We start from the raw sequence: 22,974 nt of genomic DNA, 5'->3' as shown, positions 1-22,974 counted from the left end.
ACTTTGAAGAGATATTGATGCTATTTGGGATGATTTGATGGAAATACGAGCTTGGATGAGAAGGAAAGATGAAGAAGAAGTAAGGCGAATAAGTAGAGAGAAATCGCCTGAAGTTCCAGAGTCATTGGGAACTATTCACAATCATAATCTGGGAAATCAAACAGAGGCAGAAGGGAGCAACACTTTGGGGCAGCTAGGCATGGTGGAGGTTAATCAAAGAAAGTTTGAGGTTGTCTCAACCCTGTTAAGTGAAGAGGAAGAACATATTTTGAGGGCTTCTTTTGTAAATGGGCTGAAATATGAAATTAGGGTTAAAGTGAGGTTAGGCCAACCCAACTCATTAGTCCAATTAATTGAATTGGCCCAAAGAATAGAGAAAAAGACTTGGGCTTGGGAGGATTTAAAATTTAGGCTAGACAAACATGGGAAAACAAATATAGCTGGGCATGAGGTTGGACAAACTTAAATTGGGTTGGGACTAATAGGAATTAGACCAGCAGACTTGGAGCTTAGTCAAGGAACCGGGTCAGGGAAATTTGGGTCAAGGGTCCATTTCCCTTATATCAGAAACAAATCGCACGACTCCAAACTTCGTCCTTTCTCCGACCACCCAAAGTACTCCACAAACTCATCAACGGAGCGCCAATCCTAGGAAGAAGCACCGTCCAACACAGCGACGACCGTCGATCACCAGAGTACAAGCTCGGCAACGCTTTGAATGATCGATTCCAACTTCCCTCAACTACGAACAACCCTTTTCTAGCGATGGACAAAAGATGAGGAAAAGTTGGGTAAAGTAGAAAAGGGTAGTGAAGGAGTGGAGGAGTGGATGGTGTAGGGTAAACCATTTTCATTTTCCCACCTTGAGGACAAGGTGGTACTGCTCAGGGGCGTATTGATGAGACCCACTCCTAATACGCTGGTCTATTGTAAGAGACTTAAGGGTATGAAGTTGGGGATTTTGGTGCAATAGCCAGAAAGGTTCTTGTGTGTGAGGTGTTAAGGATGGTTTAGGGAGGGACATATGACATTAAGTGAGTGGATCATTGAAGGAATTATGTTATGAGGAATAGAATAAAAAGGGAGACAGTGGGATATGGAGGGGAAGAAAAAAAGAAAAGTGGAGGGTGGGAGGTTGCTGGCCCTCGAAGTCCAGCACTACCTGGGAGGAGTTAGCCCTCGAAGACTAACATTATTTTAATTTCTTTTTTTGGTTTATGCTTTATTTGATTTCCTGTTTTGGCTAGTTTTGTTAAGTTTTTTTTGCTGTGTATTTTGTGTTGTTGGAATATCAATATAAGTGCTAGTATTTCTAGATTTTGGCTACTGATTCTTGTTACTTTCTAGGTTTAATTCAATTGTTTGCTTGTTATTTCTGTTGTGGTTAGAGGTGGAAAAATAACCCGCCTGGCCCACGACGGGTTACTTCTTTTGGCAGGTTGGTCCTAACCCGCCCGCCAACAAAGGCAGGCCGGGTTCGGCCCGCCATTTTTGGGGTAATGGCTGGCCCAACCCAGCCTGCCAACCCTAACACGCCGGGTTAGGCTGCGGGTCGGGCCGGGTTAACCCTATTTTTTTATTTTTTTGTTTTATTTAGTTAACTTTTCAAATAAATAATTAACGATTTATAAATGAATAAATATAATTGCTTTTAGTTAACTTTTCAAATATCAATAATTCAATTAAATTAAAATTTTTTTATTAACATTTCAAATATTAATTCAATTTTAATACAATAAAATTGTAATATAAGAAAAATTAGATTTATTCATTCAATTGATGAAACTTTAGCATAAGAATGAATTATATTTTATACAAGACATGGAAATTTAAGAATAAGNCAAAGAAACAAATTCCATGATTCTGTATGCACCAAAATTAATTCATAGATAATTATGACAAGAAACAATTAAAACCGTGGACAGCTCACGAAACTTGTTTTCAATAATCAGTATTTACATATTTCTGTTGAAGGCTATTTATCTGTTCTTCGTTAATCTTTTAGTTGATTAACTCAACCATTTTCTCTCATCAATTACTAGAAATCGTTGAAAGATTGTAATTTGATTATGACCGTAGCCCAAGAGCTTAACCATTCTCTCGCACTTGAGGGAGCTTAAATTTTATCCCTATTCCATCCTTATTCAAGCTGCAATAGATACTTAATTGAAATATATATAATGAAGATTACTAGTACATTCATCGCATGTTCTGATTGATGTTTACTGTTCGTATGTTTGTTGATTTTTTTTTTTCAGGTTGGAATTTTATTAGGTCCTTCGGGTTTACGTGGCAATCAGGAATTTCAGAAAAAGCTGTTTCCACCCGAGGAGATTCTGGTGGCAAATACATTGGGTATAATTGGTGGATTATATTACATGTTCTTAAAGACAGTGAAAATGGATAAGGAAAGGATCAACGGCTAAATATTCTTTAAATGTTAGTATCACAAGCATGGTGATTACATCCCTTCTGGTAATGTCCATCAGGCGTCTGCTGCAAAAATATGTTCCAGTACCTTATACTGAAATCTTTCTTGGCGCCACAACTGTTGTTTTATCTCTAATTTGTTTCCCTGTTATTGGTAATGCCCTTTCTGAACTTAGATTATTAGATACCGAGTTAGGAAACCTTGCGGTATCTTGTTCCATACTCAATGAGATCACTTCATATGGTGTTATGTCATTGACAATGGCTTCATCGGGAACCCCAAAGCAGAAAGTGGAAAGCTTGTTTTGTTTGTTTGCAATATTATATCTCACCTTCTTTATTATACACCCAATTGTACTGTGGCTTATCAGGAACATCCCGGAAGAAGGAAAACCAGTGAATGAGATTTTCATTGTAGGATTACGAATTCTCCCAGTGCTCATGGGAGTTCTAACTGACATGATAGGCTTAACGTTTTGGGTGGGAGCTGCATTGATTGGGTTTGTGATACCGCCTGGGCCTCCTTTAGGTTCAGCTATAGTAGAGAAATGTGAAGTCATTAACGCTTACATTTTCTTACCTTTCTTTTGTATTAGCATCGGTATTATTGTCAACATATACTCGATACAATATTGGAAAGCGGTTTCATGAATGTTTGTGCTCTTAGTTGCGCCCCGTTTTTGGGAAGATGTTTGCAAATTTGATCTCTTTGCTATACTTCAAAACAAGTGTTCGAAATTTTATCTTACTCACTCTCCTCTTAAACTTTAGGGGGATCAATGACCTCTTACTAGCCATACGATGGAGAAGAAATGAGGTCAGGCTATTGTCCTATTCATTCTTTATTGTTTAGTAAACAATTAATTAGACGAATGATCGAAAGACTAATTTGTAAGTTCAATTGTGCACATTCTGGATGAAGCCACTTTTACTGAGACATCCCACTTCACTTGGGAAGGAGGGGCCTGAGCTAGTTAAAAACCAGGGAAACCCCCCAATAGTCAAGACACGTTTTAGGCTTGAGCAAGAGTTTTTGGACCTGAAAACAAAATCGTGAGGGGTTGGGCTTTGGAGTCGGACCACCCAGGCTGCCGAAGCAGACAATATCTTGACTGTGTAGGGCCGGAAGTGGGTCAGGGTGCTACAGTTGGTATTAGAGCCAATCCCAACAGGAAGTGTGTGGATAGTCAAGAGATCTCACAGGGATCGTAGCGAGGATGCTGGATCCTGAGGGGGGGAGATGGAGACATCCCACAACACTTGGGAAGGAGGGGCCTGAGCTAGTTAAATACCAGGGGAACCCCCAAATAGTCAAGGATTCTTAGGCCTGAAAACAAAACTGTGAAGGGTTAGGCTTCAGAGTCGAACCACCTAGGCTGCCAAAGTGGACAATATATTAACTGTGTTGGGTCGGTAGTGGGCTGGAGTGCTACAATTGGTATCAGAGCCAATCCCAACTAGAAGTGTGTGGTTAGTCAAGAGATCTCGCTTAGCCCAAGAGGGATCGTAGTGAGGACGACGGATCCTAAGGGGGGAACATTGAGACATCCCACATCGCTTGGGAATGAGGGGCTTGAGCTAGTTAAATACCAGGGGAACCCCCAATAGTTAAGACTTGTTTTGGGGGTTCTTGGGTCTGAAAACAAAATCGTGAGGGGTTGGTCTTGGGAGTCAGACCACCTAGGCTACCAAAACGGACAATATCTTGACTGTGTTGGGTCGACCAATTGTAGCACCCCCAACCCACTGCTGGCCCAACACAGTCAGGATATTGTCCGCTTTGACAGCTTGGGTAGTGTGACTCCGAAGCTCAGCCCCTCACGATTTTGTTTTCAAGCCCAAGAACTCTTGCTCAAGCCCAAAATGAGTCTTGACTATTGGGGGGTTCCCCTAGTATTTAATTAGCTCAGGCCCCTCTTTCCCAAGTGATGTGGGATGTCTCAATCTCCCCCCCTCAGGATCCAGCGTCCTCGTTGCGATCCCTCTTGGGCTAGGCGAGATCTCTTGACTATCCACACATTTCTGGTTGGGATTGGCTCTAATACCAATTGTAGTACCTTGACCCACTACCAGCCCAACACAGTCAAGATATTATTCGCTTTGACAACCTGGGTGGTTCGACTCCGAAGCCCAACCCCTCACGGTTTTGTTTTCAGGCCCAAAAACCCTTGCTCAAGCCCAAAACGCGTCTTGACTATTGGGGGGTTTCCTAGTATTTAATTAGCTCAGGCCCCTCCTTCCCAAGTGATGTGGGATGTCTCAGTACATATGGTTCTTTGACGCAAGAAAGCGTTCCAAGTCTGTAATCCTATTTCAACGCTGTATGGCTAATGGCGCACAAATTTTCTATGTGCCAATGTTGTACTTGTCTGAAATTTATGACTGGGTTTGCATCGGTAGATCATGAATATTCTGATGATTTTTACTGGCATCGAAAATAACGCCATCGCAGAGTATCAATTTTCCGGTGATGAGCTGTGTAACTTCAGCTTCCATCTTTCTTCTTCAACTTCTGATTCTAAGTCTTATGATTAGCTTCCTCAATACCTTTTACAATAGCAACCAAACTCGAATTTTTAATGTAAACATAATGTATCACTGACTAAAATCTCTAGATTCAAGAAAATCACCAATCTCTCCAAGCTCTTTGTATTCTACCCAAGGCTTCATTTCTAGCTTCAATTGTGATCCAGAAACTCGACGCTTTCCTACAATTACAAGGTCATAATCCTTCTTTGTAAAACGAATTACATCATCAATTGCTTCCTTAGTATCCGCTGCCTCAAACTCTCTAAATGCCACACGCCAATTATTAATATTCTTTTTCAGAAACTTATCAATTGTATAGTCATCAAAATTCCTCTCAGGTATATTCTCTTCTTTTTCATAATCTTTTTGGTAAAGAGTCCTAACCAAACTGATCTTCACATTAGGTTGTTCTAACATGCGTGAAACCAATGCCATTGCCTCTCGATCATCAGGTCCGCCAATGAAGAAAACATCAACATGGAATTAATACAAATTTGTTGAGTACAACTGATGGGCCAAGCCTGTATCTATAAAAATGCCAACCATGCACACTGAATATCCTTGGATATTATTGTTTAAACTGTGCAAGTCCACTGCGACCTCATGAACTAGTTAATTTCTATGGAAGGGAAGCACAATAAAAGGAATACTTTTATCTTGAGCTAGACTACAAATGTTTTGGTGCATAGTCTTGTATGGAGCAATCATTGTGTAGGTACGAAGAGTGATAGAAAAAGAATAGCTTTCAAAGTTGTTTGTTATCGCATGCATAATGTGATTAGTGGAATTCGGAAATAATCTTTTCCTTTTGTGATTGTAAGGAGCTAAAAGTGGTGTTGTTCGATCGAGCAACAAGCTCTTGAAGGTGGATTATGTGAGCGTTTATCGGGCTTTTTAATTTTCAGTTGGATTTAAGATTTTCAGCAAAGTGATAATGCTATGAACATTCTCTTCACAATGAACGCCGCAAAGGACACGTAATTCAGTAACTACTGCCATCTCTTGTAGTGTTTTCAAGCGGGACCAATACTCAGAAGATACCTTAAGAGCCATTTGAGGTTTGTAATAAATATTTATCAGAGGCCCTGTAGTTGCAGTCACAAGGATGTTGATCAATACAAACAAAGCAACCCGACCCACTACCAACACAATCAAGATATTGTCCACTTTAGTAGCCTGGGTGGTTCGACTCTAAAGTGCAACCCTCCATAGTTTTGTTTTCAAGCCCAAGAACCCTTGCTCAAGCCCAAAAACGCTTCTTGACTATTGGGGGGTTCCTCTGGTATTTAACTAGCTCAGACCCCTCATTCCCAAGCGATGTGGGATGTCTCATGTACAATAACGATTCTTGTAAGTACAACTTATCCATGGTGGTTGTAGGAGATTTCTGTAATTTCAAGTCAAACAATTGCTTAGCCTCAATTTGATGTTAAGGTGTGCTAGTTAGTGTATTTATATATTGAAAAGATGAGGGAATTCCGGAACAATTTTTTTTTTTGATAATTAAGGTGTCTAAGCCAGTTTGTGCGCACCTTAACTAATCCCCAGAGTCTATTGAACACCTACAAACCCAAAGGACTAGGTAAACTACAATCTTATTGTGGTAAGTGACCTTAAGGTCTGAATTCAAGAACTCAAAGAAGAGAGCAAATCCCCTTGATCACAAGGCGAACCCTCAGGGTTCTGGCACAAAATTCAGTTCAAAGAAGTCCTCTCAATTTATTTATTTTTGCAAAATTGTCCTATAACAATGGAACTCCATTAATTGAATAAAAAAACATGAAATTAATATAAACATTATAATTCTTACCAAAAATTGGGTTAGGATATTATTACTCATGAGATTAATTTTTATTTAAAATGTATCCATTAACGGAATTCTAATTTAGATATATAATTACAATATTATCTCGAAAGAATAATGTTATACATATTGTAATAAATTTTTCTATTACAAATTATCTGTATTCTTATATGATATTGATGTGCAAATAATAACTTAATGTTAAGTGTACAACATATATATAGGATGACACACTAATTACTTATAATAAAGAAAAAAAATTAGAATATCATTAGTGATGTTAAGCAAGCACATTACTAATCTCAAAGTCTTAAATTATCCTTATGGTTTTATATTGGGCAATTATTATAAATAACTCTATTTTTATGGGAGAATCGAAAAATAGTTATTTAAAGAAAATTACACTCTATGAACCTCTTTTTATTCTATTGACTATATTTTACTCGTTATATAAAACCCCACTTTTACACCTCTCATTCATTTGTATTGCATATTTGTGCCATCGTTCATGCAAGTTGAGCAATTTGAGATTGGAGGTTGAAGATGATAGAGCCCAAATACCTATATTTGAGCATTGTCGAACAATGTCGAGCATATTTGTCACTAGCTTCCATATTTAAATTAATCATATGGGCTAATATTAGATATTCTATTTCACTCAAGACAATATTCAACCACCATATTTAATATTTGCTAAAACTAACGTTAATAACTCATTACACCTAGGCTGCATTTGGATCGGGGGTATATAAGATAATAGGAGTAATTTTCATTTATTTTGCAAGATTCTGGTGTTAGGTTTGCAAGTAATCAAATATTAAAGAAATCTTTTATTGCAAATAGTGTTTACTATTGGTAATATAGGGGGTAATCCGATACCCTCTCCCACCCCTGAGATTAAAACATTACTGGGATAATATGATTTTTCTACCTATTTTGCCCTTAATTAAAAACCATTTTAGACACAATTGCCCTCAAATATTTACCAAATAACAATTAGCCCAGTCCTTTACGTTTGAGAAATTAGCTAAAACACTCCAGCTATAAAAAATTTATAAGTAAAAAAAAAAAAAAAATACCTGTAGTCACCCAAGACCACCGCCGATCGTGACTCACCATCATCGGTCGTAGGCATCAGTTGCTATAATGACGCACGACTATTGGGATCTGACCGATCGTGCACCGGTAAGACCTTTTCCGGTCATGGATCACAGATTCATGGCCAAAAAAGGCTAAATTTGGTGTTTCTATGACCGTTTCACGACCAAAGATGTGGTCGTGAAACGGCCACAGATTTGGTAGTGAAAAAGCTAGATCTTTGGCTGTGAAATGGCACGGCCACATTTTTGGTTGTGAAATGGCCATAGATCTAGCCGTTTTTTGGCCACGGAGTTGTGATCTATGGCTAGAAATGGCTTTTTCGGGGCATAGTTGGCAATATACGACTAGTCTTGCGCCATTTCTTCGACTGTCGATAGTGGCTTGGGGTGGGTGGGGGTGATTTTACTACAAATTAAAATTTTATATGACTATGGTGTTTTAGCAAAATTTCAAATGTAAAGGGTTAAAAGAAATGATTCAAAAAACAATAATAATAAATACTATTATATTAATATTTAAAAATAAGTGCAATTTAATATTCTATATAAAATACCCACCAATTTATCCTTCTAACCAAACATATTATTTATCAATTTATTTGAATCAACCATATATATTTTTTAAACATTCTTAATAATCTTCAAAGTGATTTTTTTTCCGTTAATATAATACCCCCTATAATAAAACATTAAATGATTTAAACTCCCTCTATATGTAGACATAGGTAGTTTGCAATTTTCGCCTCTTTATTAATTTGCTATTTTCTTTATTTTCTTAATCAGAATATCCCTTGAGCTTCACATATAATTACTAGAAATTGTTAAAACGGTACTTCAGTGATTATGGCCCAAGCTTAACTTTAACCACAATCGACAGTTTTGCTCTTAAACTTGAGGGAGATTAGTTCATCCTGTTTTGTTATTTGTCATTATTAACTCGGTTAAATACTATGATAGTATGGGAGCTTTAGATATTCCATCCATTCTCTTCCTTTTTCTAAACATATCTTCGTCTTCTATTGGTATTGCTGCAAAATGCATGGCTTTTATTGCAATTCAGAATTCCTAAACATGAAATACTGTATCGTATATGGCAAGAACAGTAGTGATTTCAGCTTTACTTACGGCTTTAGAAAGTTCCATTTTAACGATATGAGTACCCATAACTATTATGTGATCTTCCCTGCCATCTTGATGCAAGCCTGCTTGTTCTTCTTCTCATCCCGATTGGTCTACCTTCTTCTCAGACCTTTGAGACAACCGATTGTCGTCTGCAATGCCTTCGTACGTTGGACATGTCAAATATGATTCTTCTTCGTTTTTTTTTTCTTTTGTTATCGAAAAGTGATGAATTTCCTTTTCTGCAGGTAGGGATTTTATTAGGCCCTTCCGTTCTAGATCGCAACCAGGGAATGTTGCAGAAACTATTTCCAAAGGACGAGATGTTGGTGGTTCATACATTCGCTGTACTTGGAGGAGTATATTTCATATTCCTGGAGGCAGTACAAATAGATAAGGATAGAATCCTAAGAACGGTGAAGTACGGTTGGAAAGTTGGTGTAACCTGTGTCGTCATTACTTTTATTGTTACATTCTCCCTCACTCGTCTGCTACACAGATATTTTCCAGGAACCTTTAGAGAATTCTTTCTTTTTGGTCTAAGTTTTATTTTATCTCTAAATTTTTTCCCAGTTGTATCTAATGCCATTACGGAACTCAAACTATTAAATTCTGAGTTAGGCCATCTTGCCATATCTTGTTCCATGCTCTGCGAGATAGCTACATGGATTGCTACAGCAATACCATTGCGATTGATTGGAACCACAACACAGAAATTGCTTTGCGAGCTTTGCGTGTGTGTAATAATACTGATCGTCATATTTTTTATACGGCCAATAGTCCTGTGGATTATCAAGAATACACCAGAAGGAAAGCCAGTAAAGGAAATATACATTCTGGGATTATTGATTCTTCCTTTGGTCATGGGAACTCTGACTGACAGTTTAGGTATGACTTTTGCGCTGGGAGCTATATTGGTTGGGTTAATGATTCCACCTGGACCTCCTTTAGGTTCAGCTCTAGTAGAGAAATGTCGAACCATCAAATCGAACCTTCTTTTACCTTTCTTATATATGTGGGTTGGTCAACTTACCAATATTTACTCCATAAAAGATTGGAAAGCATTTGCAGCACTTTTTCTTATCATGTTTGGAGCCGTTTTAGGGAAGATGATAGCATGTTTGTTGGCTTCGCTATTCTTCGAAACAAGTGTTCAAAATGCTATCTTACTCAGTCTCTCCTTAAATGTCAGGGGTATAAATGATCTGTTAGTAGCCATCCGATGGAGAAAGAATGAGGTCAGATTTTGATTCTATTTATCCATTCTTTATTATATTCTGCTACATGATTTTAATTTTATAGAACTAACTTTAAAATTTGGATTTTGTAGATAATAGATGAAGCCAAATTTACTGCGTGGATTTTCGGCAACATGATGTTAACTGCAATTGTAACACCTTTAGTAAATATTTACTACAAACCTCATATATCAATTGAGGGATCTACTGAGGATAAGCCCGCTGTAACACTGCGAAAGATACCATTCAATGTTGGATTGCGGATCCTTTGCGGTATTCACTATGAAGAAAATGTCCACAGCATCATCACTCTGCTAAAGGCATTCAATCCAAGTAATACAAGCTCAATTTGCGCTTTCATAATCCACCTTCAAGAGCTTGTTGGTCGAACAACACCACTTTTAGCCCCTTACAATCACAAAAGAAAGAGATTATTTCCGAATTCCACTCATCACATTATGCATGCGGTGACAAAAAACTTGGAAAGTTCTAGTGCTGCCGTCTCTCTTCAGCCCTATACGATGATATCCCCATACAACACCATGCACCAAAGCATTTGCAAGTTTGACGGGACTAAGTTGAGAAGCTATATCCCGCATTTCCATAATATGTTACGCACACCCTTAGAGTTTCAAACTCTCTGCTAGAAAGTTTCTTCATTAAGGTGCTAGTTAATGCCTTATCAGTGTCACAAATTGTGCTTAAGTGTTTTCATGAAATCTGTCACCTTAGTGCACTCAGAAGGAACCCCTAATGAGTTTCTTATGTGGGTCTTTATCTGCATTAAGCTTAAGCGATTTGATCGCTCCCACTTTTCATAGAGGACCTTTTCAGAGGGCGTACTTTCATCCGTAGGGACTGGTGGTTCGTCCATACGAAACCCAAATCAATATCCATACACCCAGACTAACATTATCTTTTCTTTCCAATCAGAAAAGTTCTCACCATTTAACATTGGAACATGAGATGAATTATTAGCAAAAATAGTAGAACACTGCAATAACCAAGAATTAAAATCATGTCATCTATTGTAAGCATACTTTATATTTGAATCACATGTCAAATTCAATTATAAATTCAACCTTCCTTTGGGCAGAGTTGCTAACTTGCATTGAATTTACACTTATTAATAGACTAATGAACATATTCACTCATAAATATATCCATACTTTGGGTCTAGGATTAGTCTAATCATGATGCTAATTCAGTGTCTTGCTCTAATATCATCAAAAACCATACGAATTTAAACAAAATACTTTATATGATTATTATTATGCTTAGGATGCTTTGGCTACTCCTAAACATTACAATTTCACTTCTTCAATAGGCAATAATAATAATATCAACTTAAACTCACGTTGTCATATCAAATATCCATAGAAAATTAATTCAGCATAATATAGTAATATCAGAAACAATTTTAATACAACTAACTGAAAAATTCAAAACAGACTACAAAAATCTTAAAATTCCAGAACCATCACAAGAAGTAATGTAGCCTAGTGGTCAAGACATTTAACTCTCATTTAAGAGTTTTGGGTTCATTCACAGCAACGGAGTTTTAGCTTTAACAATTAACATGACTGAATTAAAACATTCTTTGTAGAATCAATGAATTAATTTAATCAAACAAAATGGCAAGCGCGTAAATCGGCCTGTGTGGTTCAGTGAGTCAAATAAAAACCTCTCAACCACTTGATTCCAGGTTGAGTCCCAGCGTAATTTTTTTTTTTTTTAAATAATTTAAATAACGACATGTCGTTTCCAAAAATGAAAGAAAAACGACTTGTCATATCTTGAGGCCCATTCGTCTCAACCTTCAGCCAGGTCTGCACCGATACCCACCAGAAAACAACCCACTTCGAACCCGAAAATTTAAAATACCATAACTCAGTCAATTTAACTCCGTTTTAGACGATTTAAAAGCCCTTTTTCTCATAATTCACAGGGAATTTAATTTTCTAACCAATTTAACCAAACAAAATTCCCAAACATGAATATGAGAGAATCAAAATAGAATAAAACATAAATAAAATTACAGCATACTTCATCACATCTTAACACTGAACATAACAAGAAGCATCTCTCTGATACCAAAATGTAAAATTACGTATGTAATATAATGCGGAATTTAATCACTTACCTCCACCATATTGTTCAAGTGTATTGAATGATTTGTGATGAATATTTGAGAGATGTCTTTTAGCCTATGCTCCAAATCTTTTTTTCTTTCTTTTTGTATTTTCGTGATATATCTTTATATATGCTAGGCTAGGGACCAGTAACTCCCATCAACTGCCTTTAACCTCCCTCAAGGATCAAAGGAGGCAGTTAATAACTCCTTAAACCACCTTAGACTGCATAATTGTGGCATGTGGCTACATCAAGTCTTACATATATCCTTCTTTGTATTCACATTAGGTTGTTCTAACATGCGTAAAACCAATGCCATTGCCTCTCGATCATCAGGTCCGCCAATGAAGAAAACATCAACATGGAATTAATACAATTTGTTGAGTACAACTGATGGGCCAAGCCTGTATCTATAAAAATGCCAACCACACACTGAATATCCTTGGATATTATTTTTAAACTTGTGCAAGTCCTGCCTGACCCAGAACTAGTTAATTTCTATGGAAGGGAGCACAATAAAAGGAATATTTTATCTTGAGCTAGACTACAAATGTTTTGTGATAGTCTTGTATGGAGCAATCATTGTGTAGGTACGAAAGTGATAGAAAAAGAATAGCTTTCAAAGTTGTTTGTTATCGCATGCATAATGTGATTAGTGGAATTCGGAAATAATCTTTTCCTTTTGTGATTGTAAGGAGCTAAAAGTGGTGTTGTTCGATCGAGCAACAAGCTCTTGAAGGTGGATTATGTGACGTTTTCGGCTTTTATTTTCAGTTGGATTTAGATTTCAGCAAAGTGATAATGCTATGAACATTCTCTTCACAATGAACGCCGCAAAGGACACGTAATTCAGTAACTACTGCCATCTCTTGTAGTGTTTTCAAGCGGGACCATACGAAGATACTTAAGAGCCATTTGAGGTTTGTATAAATATTTATCAGAGGCCCTGAGTGCAGTCACAGAGGTTGATCAATACAACAAAGCAACAACCCGACCCACTACCAACACAATCAAGATATTGTCCATTTAGTAGCCTGGGTGGTTCGACTCTAAGTGCAACCCTCCATATTTTTGTTTTCAAGCCCAGAACCTTTGCTCAAGCCCAAAAACGCTTCTTGACTATTGGGGGGTTCCTCTGGTATTTAACTAGCTCAGACCCCTCATTCCCAAGCGTTGTGGGATGTCTCATGTACAATAACGATTCTTGTAGTCAACTTATCCATGTGGTTGTAGAGATTTCTGTAATTTCAAGTCAAACAATTGCTTAGCCTCATTTATGTTAAGTGTGTCTAGTTAGTGTATTTATTATTGAAAAGATGAGGGAATTCCGGAACAATTTTTTTTTTTGATAATTAAGTGTCTAAGCCATTTTGTGCGCACCTTAACTAATCCCCGAGTCTATTGACACCTACAAACCCAAAGGACTAGGTAACTACAATCTTATTGTGGTAAGTGACCTTAAGTCGAATTCAAGACTCAAAGAAGAGAGCAAATCCTCTTGACCACAAGGCCAACCCTCGGGTTCCGGAACAAAATTCAGTTCAAAGAAGTCCTCTCAATTTATTTTTTTGCAAAATGTCCTATACAATGGAACTTCATGAATTGAAAAAAACATGAAATTAATATAAAATTAATTCTTACCAAAAATTGGGTTAGGATATTATTACTCATGATTAATTTTTATTTAAAATGTATCCATTAACGGAATTCTAATTTAGATATAAATTACAATATTATCTCGAAAGAATAATGTTATACATATTGTAATAAATTTTTCTATTACAAATTATCTGTTTCTTATATGATATGATGTGCAAATAAACTTAATGTTAAGGTACAACATATATATAGGATGACACACTATTACTTATAATAAAAAAAAAAATTAGAATATCATTAGTGATGTAAGCAAGCACATTACTAATCTCAAAGTCTTAAATTATCCTTATGGTTTTATATTGGGCAATTATTATAAATAACTCTATTTTATGGGAGAATCGAAAAATAGTTATTAAAGAAAATTACACTCTATGAACCTCTTTTTATTCTATTGACTATATTTACTCGTTATATAAAACCCCACTTTTACACCTCTCATTCTTTGTATTGCATATTTGTGCCATCGTTCATGCAAGTTGAGCAATTTGAGATTGGAGGTTGAAGATGATAGACGCCAAATACCTATATTTGAGCATTGTCGAACAATGTCGAGCATATTTGTCACTAGCTTCCATATTTAAATTAATCATATGGGCTAATATTAGATATTCTATTTCACTCAAGACAATATCAACCCCCATATTTATATTTTCTAAAACTAACGTTAAACTCATTACACCTAGGCTGCATTTGGATCGGGGGTATATAAGATATGGAGTAATTTTCATTTATTTTGCAAGTTTGGTGTTAGGTTTGCAAGTAATCAAATATAAAGAAATCTTTTATTGCAAATGTGTTTACTATTGGTATATAGGGGGTAATCCGATACCCTCTCCCACCCCTGAGATTAAAACATTACTGGGATAATATGATTTTTCTACCTTTTTGCCCTTAATTAAAACCATTTTAGACACAATTGCCCTCAATATTACCAAATAACAATTAGCCCAGTCCTTTACGTTTGAGAATTAGCTAAAACACTCCAGCTATAAAAAATTTATAAGTAAAAAAAAAAAAAAAATACCTGTAGTCCCCAAGACCACCGCCGATCGTGACTCACCATCATCGGTCGTAGGCATCAGTTGCTATAATCGCACGACTTGGGATCTGACCGATCGTGCACCGGTAAGACCTTTTCCGGTCATGGATCACGATTCATGGCCAAAAAAGCTAATTTGGTGTTTCTATGACCGTTTCACGACCAAAGATGTGGTCGTGAAACGGCCACAGATTTGTTAGTGAAAAAGCTAGATCTTTGGCTTTGAAATGGCACGGCCACATTTTTGGTTGTGAATGCCATAGATCTAGCCGTTTTTTGGCCACGGAGTTGTGATCTATGCTAGAAATGGCTTTTTCGGGGCATAGTTGGCATATACCTAGTCTTGCGCCATTTCTTCGACTGTCGATAGTGGCTTGGGGTGGGTGGGGTGATTTTACTACAAATTAAAATTTTTATAAATGGATCTATTCAACTTGCATACTAGCTTATCCTCATTACAGAAACCTTCTGGCTGTTTCATGTATACCTCCTCATCAAGATCTCCATTTAAGAAGGCTGTTTTCACATCCATTTGATGTAACTCCATGTCAAAATGAGCTACTAATGCCATGATGATTCTTAACGAATCTTTCTTTGAAACTGGAGAAAAGGTTTCATTATAATCAATGCCTTCCTTTTGTGTGAAACCCTTGGCCACCAATCTTGCTTTATATCGTTCTATATTACCATAAGCATCTCTTTTGGTCTTATAGACCCATTTACAACTAATGGTTGTTGCTCCTGGTGGTAATTCGACGAGTGCCCAAACTTGGTTTTTGGCCATTGATTCCATTTCTTCTTTCATGGCATTATACCAAAGGAGGGATTTTTCTCCATCCATGGCTTGTGAAAATGAAGTGGGATCTTCATTTAACTGACCATCAAAATTAGTATCTTGAAGGTATACCATATAATCATTAGAAATCGCTGGTTTCCTTACTCTTGAAGATCTTCTTAATTCAATTGTTTTATCCATATTATCTTGATTTTGGACAACATTATCATTATTAGTTTAATCTTCATGTTGCGACTGTTTAGGAATTTGTTCATCTTGAGTCAATTGATCTTCTAAATTAACTGAATGATCATTTTGAACAATAATCAATTGATTATCTTGAAAAGATGAACTCGGTTCCTTAATTTCCTCAAACTGTACTTTACGAGGAATGTCACTCCCACTGAATTCAAGATCTTCAAGGAATTTTGTGTTTCTAGCTTCGACAATCATAGGTGCGTGAGAAGGACAAAAGAATCTAAACCCTTTAGAATTCATTAGATAACCAATGAAATATCCACTAACAGTTTTCGGGTCCAATTTCTTAACATTTGGATTATAAAACTTTACTTCTGCGGGACAAACCCAAATATGTAAATGCCTTAAATTAGGTTTCCAACCAACCCATAATTCAAAAGGAGTTTTTGGAACTGCCTTTGATGGAACCCGATTTAAGACATATACTACTGTCTTTAACGCCTCACTCCAAAACTTTAATGGAAGATTGGAGGTACTAAGCATACTTCTTACCATGTCCATAAGAGTACGATTCCTTCTTTCTGCTACACCATTTTGTTGTGGTGTTCTTGGCATGGTGTATTGTGCAACAATACCCTCTTCTCGAAGAAATTTTGCAAATGGACCTGACATTTGACCCTTTTCTGTATATCGTCCATAATATTCTTCACCCCTATCTGACCTTACAACCTTTATTTTCTGTTTACTTTGTTTCTCTACCTCTGCTTTGAATACCTTAAAGGCATCTATAGCCTCTGATTTATCAAACAAAAAAGTAAAGATACATGTATCTAGTATGGTCATCTATGAAAGAAATAAAATATCTCTGTCCATTTAGACTAGGTATAGGAGAGGGTCCCCATATATCTGTATGTATGATCTCTAATTTATTAGTACTTCTTTTAGCTCCTTTCGTAGCTCTATTAGTTGTCTTTCCCTTTATACAACCAATACAAGTATCGAAATCAGTGAAGTCAAGAGTTTGTAAAACTCTATCATCCACCAACCTCTTAACTCTCTGTATAGAGATATATCCCAATCTCTTATGCCACAACTTAGAGGAATCCTCTTTAATGATACAACGTTTGCTGCCATTCTCTTCATGCACAGTCATAAGACTATGCTCAAATGCAGGATCTAGATCAAACTTATACAAACCATCAAGTAATTTTCCATATCCAACAGTAACATGGTCTTTTAGAATTTCAAAGATTGAATTACTAAAAGTAAATACATAACCAAGTTTCACAAGTCTGGATACTGAAACTAAATTTCTAGAAAACGATGGAATATAAAAAGTATTATCAAGATCCAATACATAATTAGAATTTAGAACAAGTCTAAAAGTCCCCACAGCTTCCACTTCAGAACGCATCCGATTGCCTGAATAGATGCTTTGTTCATTCCCCACTGGTTTCCTCAGGTTTAGGAAGCCCTGCATGGTAGTGGAAATGTGAATTGTACAACCCGAATCAATCCACCATGTATCATTAGGAGCATCAACAAAATAAGATTCATGACATACATATGAAAGAAATATACCTTTCTTCTCAAGCCAATTCTTGTATTTCAAGCATTCTTTCTTCATGTGTCCCTTTTTCTTGCAGAAGAAGCACGAAATTTTGTAACCACTAGGATTACCATGTGCTTTACCCTTCTTCTTGAATTTTAAGACACCTTTGCCTTTCTTTCCCTTTCCTTTGAAATGTGCTGCTAAATGAGCACTTTCCAAATTCTCATTCTTCAACCTTTCTTCCTCTTGTACACACATTACTAAGAGTTCATTAATAGACCAATCTTCTTTATGTGTGTTATATGAGATTTTGAAAGGTCCATACTCATTAGGAAGAGAGTTGAGAATGAAAGTGACAAGAAATGCCTCAGAAAATTCAATCTTAAGGGACTTAAGTTGAGAAGCTATATCCCGCATTTCCATAATATGTTCACGCACACCCTTAGAGTTATCAAACTTCATGCTAGAAAGTTTCTTCATTAAGGTGCTAGCTAATGCCTTATCAGATGTCACAAATTGTGCTTCAAGTGCTTTCATGAAATCTGTCACCTTAGTGCACTCAGGAATGGAACCCCTAATGAGTTTACTTATGTGGGTCTTTATCTGCATTAAGCTTAAGCGATTTGATCGCTCCCACTTTTCATAGAGGACCTTTTCAGAGGGCGTACTTTCATCCGTAGGGACTGGTGGTTCGTCCATACGAAACGCCAAATCAATATCCATACACCCAAGTACTAACATTATCTTTTCTTTCCAATCAGAAAAGTTCTCACCATTTAACATTGGAACATGAGATGAATTATTAGCAAAAATAGTAGAAACAGCTGCAATAACCAAGAATTAAAATCATGTCATGCTATTGTAAACATACTTTATATTTGAATCAACCAATGTCAAATTCAAAATTATAAATTCAAACCTTCCTTTGGGCAGAGGTTGCTAACTTGCATTGAATTTACACTTATTAATAAGACTAACGAACATATATCACTCATAAAATAATTCATACCTTTGGGTCTAGGATTAGTCTAATCATGATGCTAATTCAGTGTCTTGCTCTAATTATTGTACTAAGGTAATTACCCCCCTTTGAGGCGGGGCAATTATCTCTAAAATTTACATGCCATAAAGCCTTACGAATTTTAAACAAAAATTACTTTATGTGATTATTAACATGCCTTAGGATGCTTTGGCTACTCCTAAAACATTACAATATTCACTTCTTCAATATGTCAATAATAATAATATCAACTTAAACTCACGTTGATCATATCAAATATGCACAGAAAATTTAATTCAGCACATATATAGTAATATCAGAAACAGTTTTAATGCAACTAACTGAAAAATTCAAAACAGACTACAAAAATCTTAAAATTCCAGAACACATCACAAGAAGTAATGTAGCCCAGTGGTCAAGACATTTAACTCTCATTTAGGAGATCTGGGTTCAATTCACGGCAACGGAGTATTAGCTTTTAACAATTAACAAATTAAAAGCATTCTTTGCGGAATACAATAAATTAAATTTAATCAAACAAAAATGGCAAGCGCGCAAATCGACATGTGTGGTTCAGTGAGTCAAATAAAAAACTCTTAACCACTTGATTCCAGGTTCGAGTCCCAGGCGTAAAATTTTTTTCCTTTTAAAATAATTTAAATAACGACATGTCGTTTCCAAAAATTAAAGAAAACGACTTGTCATATCTTGAGGCCTAGTCGTCTTCAACCTTCAGCCGAGTCTGCAACCGGATACCCGATCAGAAAACAACCCACTTCGAACCCGAAAATTTAAAATACCATAACTCAGTCAATTTAACTCCGTTTTAGACGATTCAGAAGCCCTTTTTCTCATAATTTCACAGGGAATTTAATTTTCTAACCAATTTAACCAAACAAAATTCCCAAACATGAATATGAGAGAATCAAAATAGAATAAAAAACATAAATAAAATTACAGCATACTTCATCACATCTTAACACTGAACAATAAGCAAGAAGCATAGCTCTGATACCAAAATGTAGAATATTACGTATGTAATATAATGCGGAATTTAATCACTTACCTCCAGCCATATTGTTCAAGTGTATTGAATGATTTGTGAGTGAATATTTGAGAGATGTCTTCTAGCCTATGCCTCCAAATCTTTATTCTTTCTTTTGTATTTTCGTGATATATCTTTGATGGAGAAGATATATCTTTATATATGGCTAGGCTAGGGACCAAGTAACTCCCATCAACTGCCTTTTAACCTCCCATCAAGGATCAAATGAGGCAGTTAATAACTCTTTTAAACCACCTTGAACTGCATAATTTATGGCATGTGGCCACATCAAGTCTTACAGAGCCAACTTAGAATAAAGAACGCTAAGCAGTTGGCTTCCCGGTCAAAGAAGTTTACTCAATTCTTTGAGTTTCTGAATTTAAACCAATATTTTAAAAACTGACTCGAGATAAAACCCAACAAAGTGATCGGGTCCTGGTTTAACTGGTTTAACTAGTTGGTTTAACTGCTGATGTCATCATGCTGACATCAACATGCTGACCTCCAAAAAAAAAAAATTCTCAAAAAACTCAAAGACAAAAAAAGACTAACTTTCTCTACACATTTCCACATGTCAGCATGATAACACCCAAAAAAAAATTTTCCTGACAAATCACAGAAAAAAAAAGTAAAAGGAAAAAAAATCCTAAGCTTTCTCTACACACTTCCACAACACCCCAAGAATCAAAGACAGAGAGACAAAGAGATGACAAGACTCTCACAGTAACGCCATTTCCACCTCCCTCCACTTTGCATCTACCTACCCCCCTTCCCTTCTCTCTCTCTTCATCGCCCAAGTAAGTCTTTTTCTTCTCCTTTTTCATGCTTTCTTATTTGGGTATTTGCTCTTTTTCTTGTTCTTGTTCTTGTGTTTTTTATTTTGATGTGTGTTGTTTGTTTGACTTGAACAATTATCTTCTATGGGAGAGAGAATCACTCCTGAAAGTAATTGCTGTCGAAGATGAGATGAAATGAAGATAACGAAGATGAAACAAAGTTGCCACTAAAGTGGAAATGAAAAAATTAAGAGATGAAACGAAAAAATCGATGAAGAAATTAAGAAATAGACTAATCACTAATGGTAGAGGGCAAATATGGGTTAGGGCTTGAAAGAATGAAAAATTGAGGAAAAATGTAAAAAAAAATCACATTTAGGAGGGGGTTAGAGTTCACCCGGTTTTTTCCCAAAACTGATTGGACCGACGGGTTGCTATAGTATCTCCGATCCAACCGTGGGTTATACCGGGTGAATTCAATTATCTGGGTTTTATGCCAATCCGGCTCGGCTCAGTGGCCGGGTCCCGGTTCAATCGGTCGGGCCGGGTTTTAAAACATTGGTTTAAACTTTAGGATCACCTACCATAATAATAATGTGATTTACTTGATCATTTAGACTTGTAGGATGTTCAATGGATACCGAGGATTAATTGAAATGTGCATGTGCAAGCTGACTTGGATACACCGATTACTCAAAAAAATAAAAACTCATAGAATAATATTATTTTAAAGATAAAATTAACAAAATTTAATAGCTACTTTTAATATATGTATATTGTTATGATTCTTTAATATGAAAACCTACTTGAAATCTAATCAATCAAAGCAATCAACACAAAACAAGCAACCACAAATCAGACACACGATATACATACCGTGGTTCACCTATTCAAGAATGAATAGGTTTCTTCCACGTTAAGCTCCACAATTGATGGGGTTCTCTGCACTAATTGATTCCACATATCCAGTTACAAACACAATCAAGATTCACTCACTCCTCGCTTCACTCACTCCTCGCTTCACTCAAACCTCCCTCAAAAACCTATATAGAACTGTAATCATAACCCTAGGAGAAACTCTACCTTGGTAACCCTAGCCCAAGAGCACACAAACCCTTTATGAGTGATTTCACAAAGAAATCACTTGATTATAACAGATTTTACAGAGGAATACACAAAGAACCCTAACTCTAACAATGGAAAAATCATATATAGGAGAGAGAAACTGTTTTTCGATCTGTTGACCAAAATCAAATTTTGGATTGCTTTTATATTGTTGGATTCGTGGCTTAATGACGATCGTTAGATCAATTTGAGAAACAATGGCTTAGATCTTGAATGGTTGAACCAATACGACATCGTTTGGATAAGTGAATTAGCTGAAGTAAATATGTCACCGTTTCTGGCTTCGCCTTCAACACACACACACACACACACACACACACACACACATTTGTGAGTGGGCATGACCTATGCTGTAATTTTTTTACCTACCTACCAAAATAAGGCTTAAACCTAAGGCCATATAGAGAAATTAATGTTTGTTGAGTTGGAACCAGATGTAATTGGTAATATATATATTTTGTATTGATTCCCGGGTTATAAGGTTCCTAAACAAGACGAGCATCGTTCTGACTGTTTAGAACGCTTGATCAGCTCAATTAATTGGTTTGTTAGATGCAATTTCTCTAATTCATACATCGTTATCTACAAAACTTTCGATAACATTGAATGATGTGGGAAAAAAATTGGTTTGGCGAGAGAGAGCTGCGCTTTACGGCAATATGTATGAAGATTGTTTAAGCAATCCAATTATATTGAATCATGTTGGAAAAAATTGAATTGTACGAATATCAGTAATTTCAACAGACTGAATACTTGAATTATTACTATTGAAACCAAAAGACAATTACAATCAAAGGAAAAACTGTTCCACTGCAACACATTCTAAACTGGAAGATACAGATATTCAGGTTGTTTGTGCCATAGATAATAAGCAGCATAAATCCACCGAGGATGGACCAAATATTTGATCTCTAGTTCTGCCTATTCATAATCCTCAATCTTATTGTTTTTGCTGAACCACATGTGTAACCGAAGAGTCAATCCTGGTTTTGCAAGTTGCTCCCATCTCCTCTGCTCTGCTCCAAACTATAGCTGCATCAGCTCCAACATCCTTAAAGAATAGAGTAAACCCTATCAAATCTTTCCACGAATTTTCCTAACAGTGTCTAACATCTTGGCCACCAAGATTTGTTGGATCTTCAAAGAATAATCCGTGATTTGTTTTAGAACTCCAAGAACGTTTGCAAGTGCCCCGTTAGTTTCATTTTCATCGGTCCCTATCACTGAGAAAGATTTATGATCAAACCTTTGATCTCTATAATAATTATATCTTCCCATAACTATCAAGTTCTCTTTATGCTCACTCCGTACACTCTCGGTATCACAAGAATAACTATACCTCTCTCCTGTCCCAACACTAACCAGGCTCTTTTTTCCTTTTTGTTTCAATCATCCCGCGAAATTACTTGACTTGATGAAGTATTCGCATTTAGATCAAGCAACATAGCCACT

General features: G+C 36.4%; 1 protein-coding gene across 1 annotated transcript; it reads left to right on the top strand.

Annotated features, from left to right (window-relative positions):
• The first annotated feature begins 7,909 nt into the window (after positions 1-7,909).
• Positions 7,910-10,867, top strand: LOC116106112 (cation/H(+) antiporter 15-like). Its single transcript, XM_031392465.1, has 3 exons — positions 7,910-7,948; positions 9,231-10,220; positions 10,313-10,867. Exons 1-3 carry the CDS (start codon positions 7,910-7,912, stop codon positions 10,865-10,867), a joined length of 1,584 nt encoding a protein of 527 aa, XP_031248325.1.
• The last annotated feature ends 12,107 nt before the right edge of the window (positions 10,868-22,974 follow it).

Source organism: Pistacia vera, unplaced genomic scaffold (genome assembly GCF_008641045.1).
Source record: "Pistacia vera cultivar Batoury unplaced genomic scaffold, PisVer_v2 Contig51, whole genome shotgun sequence".
Lineage (NCBI taxonomy): Eukaryota > Viridiplantae > Streptophyta > Magnoliopsida > Sapindales > Anacardiaceae > Pistacia > Pistacia vera.
Note: the sequence above shows the minus strand (reverse complement) of the source record. Positions and strands in the feature narration are given on the sequence as shown.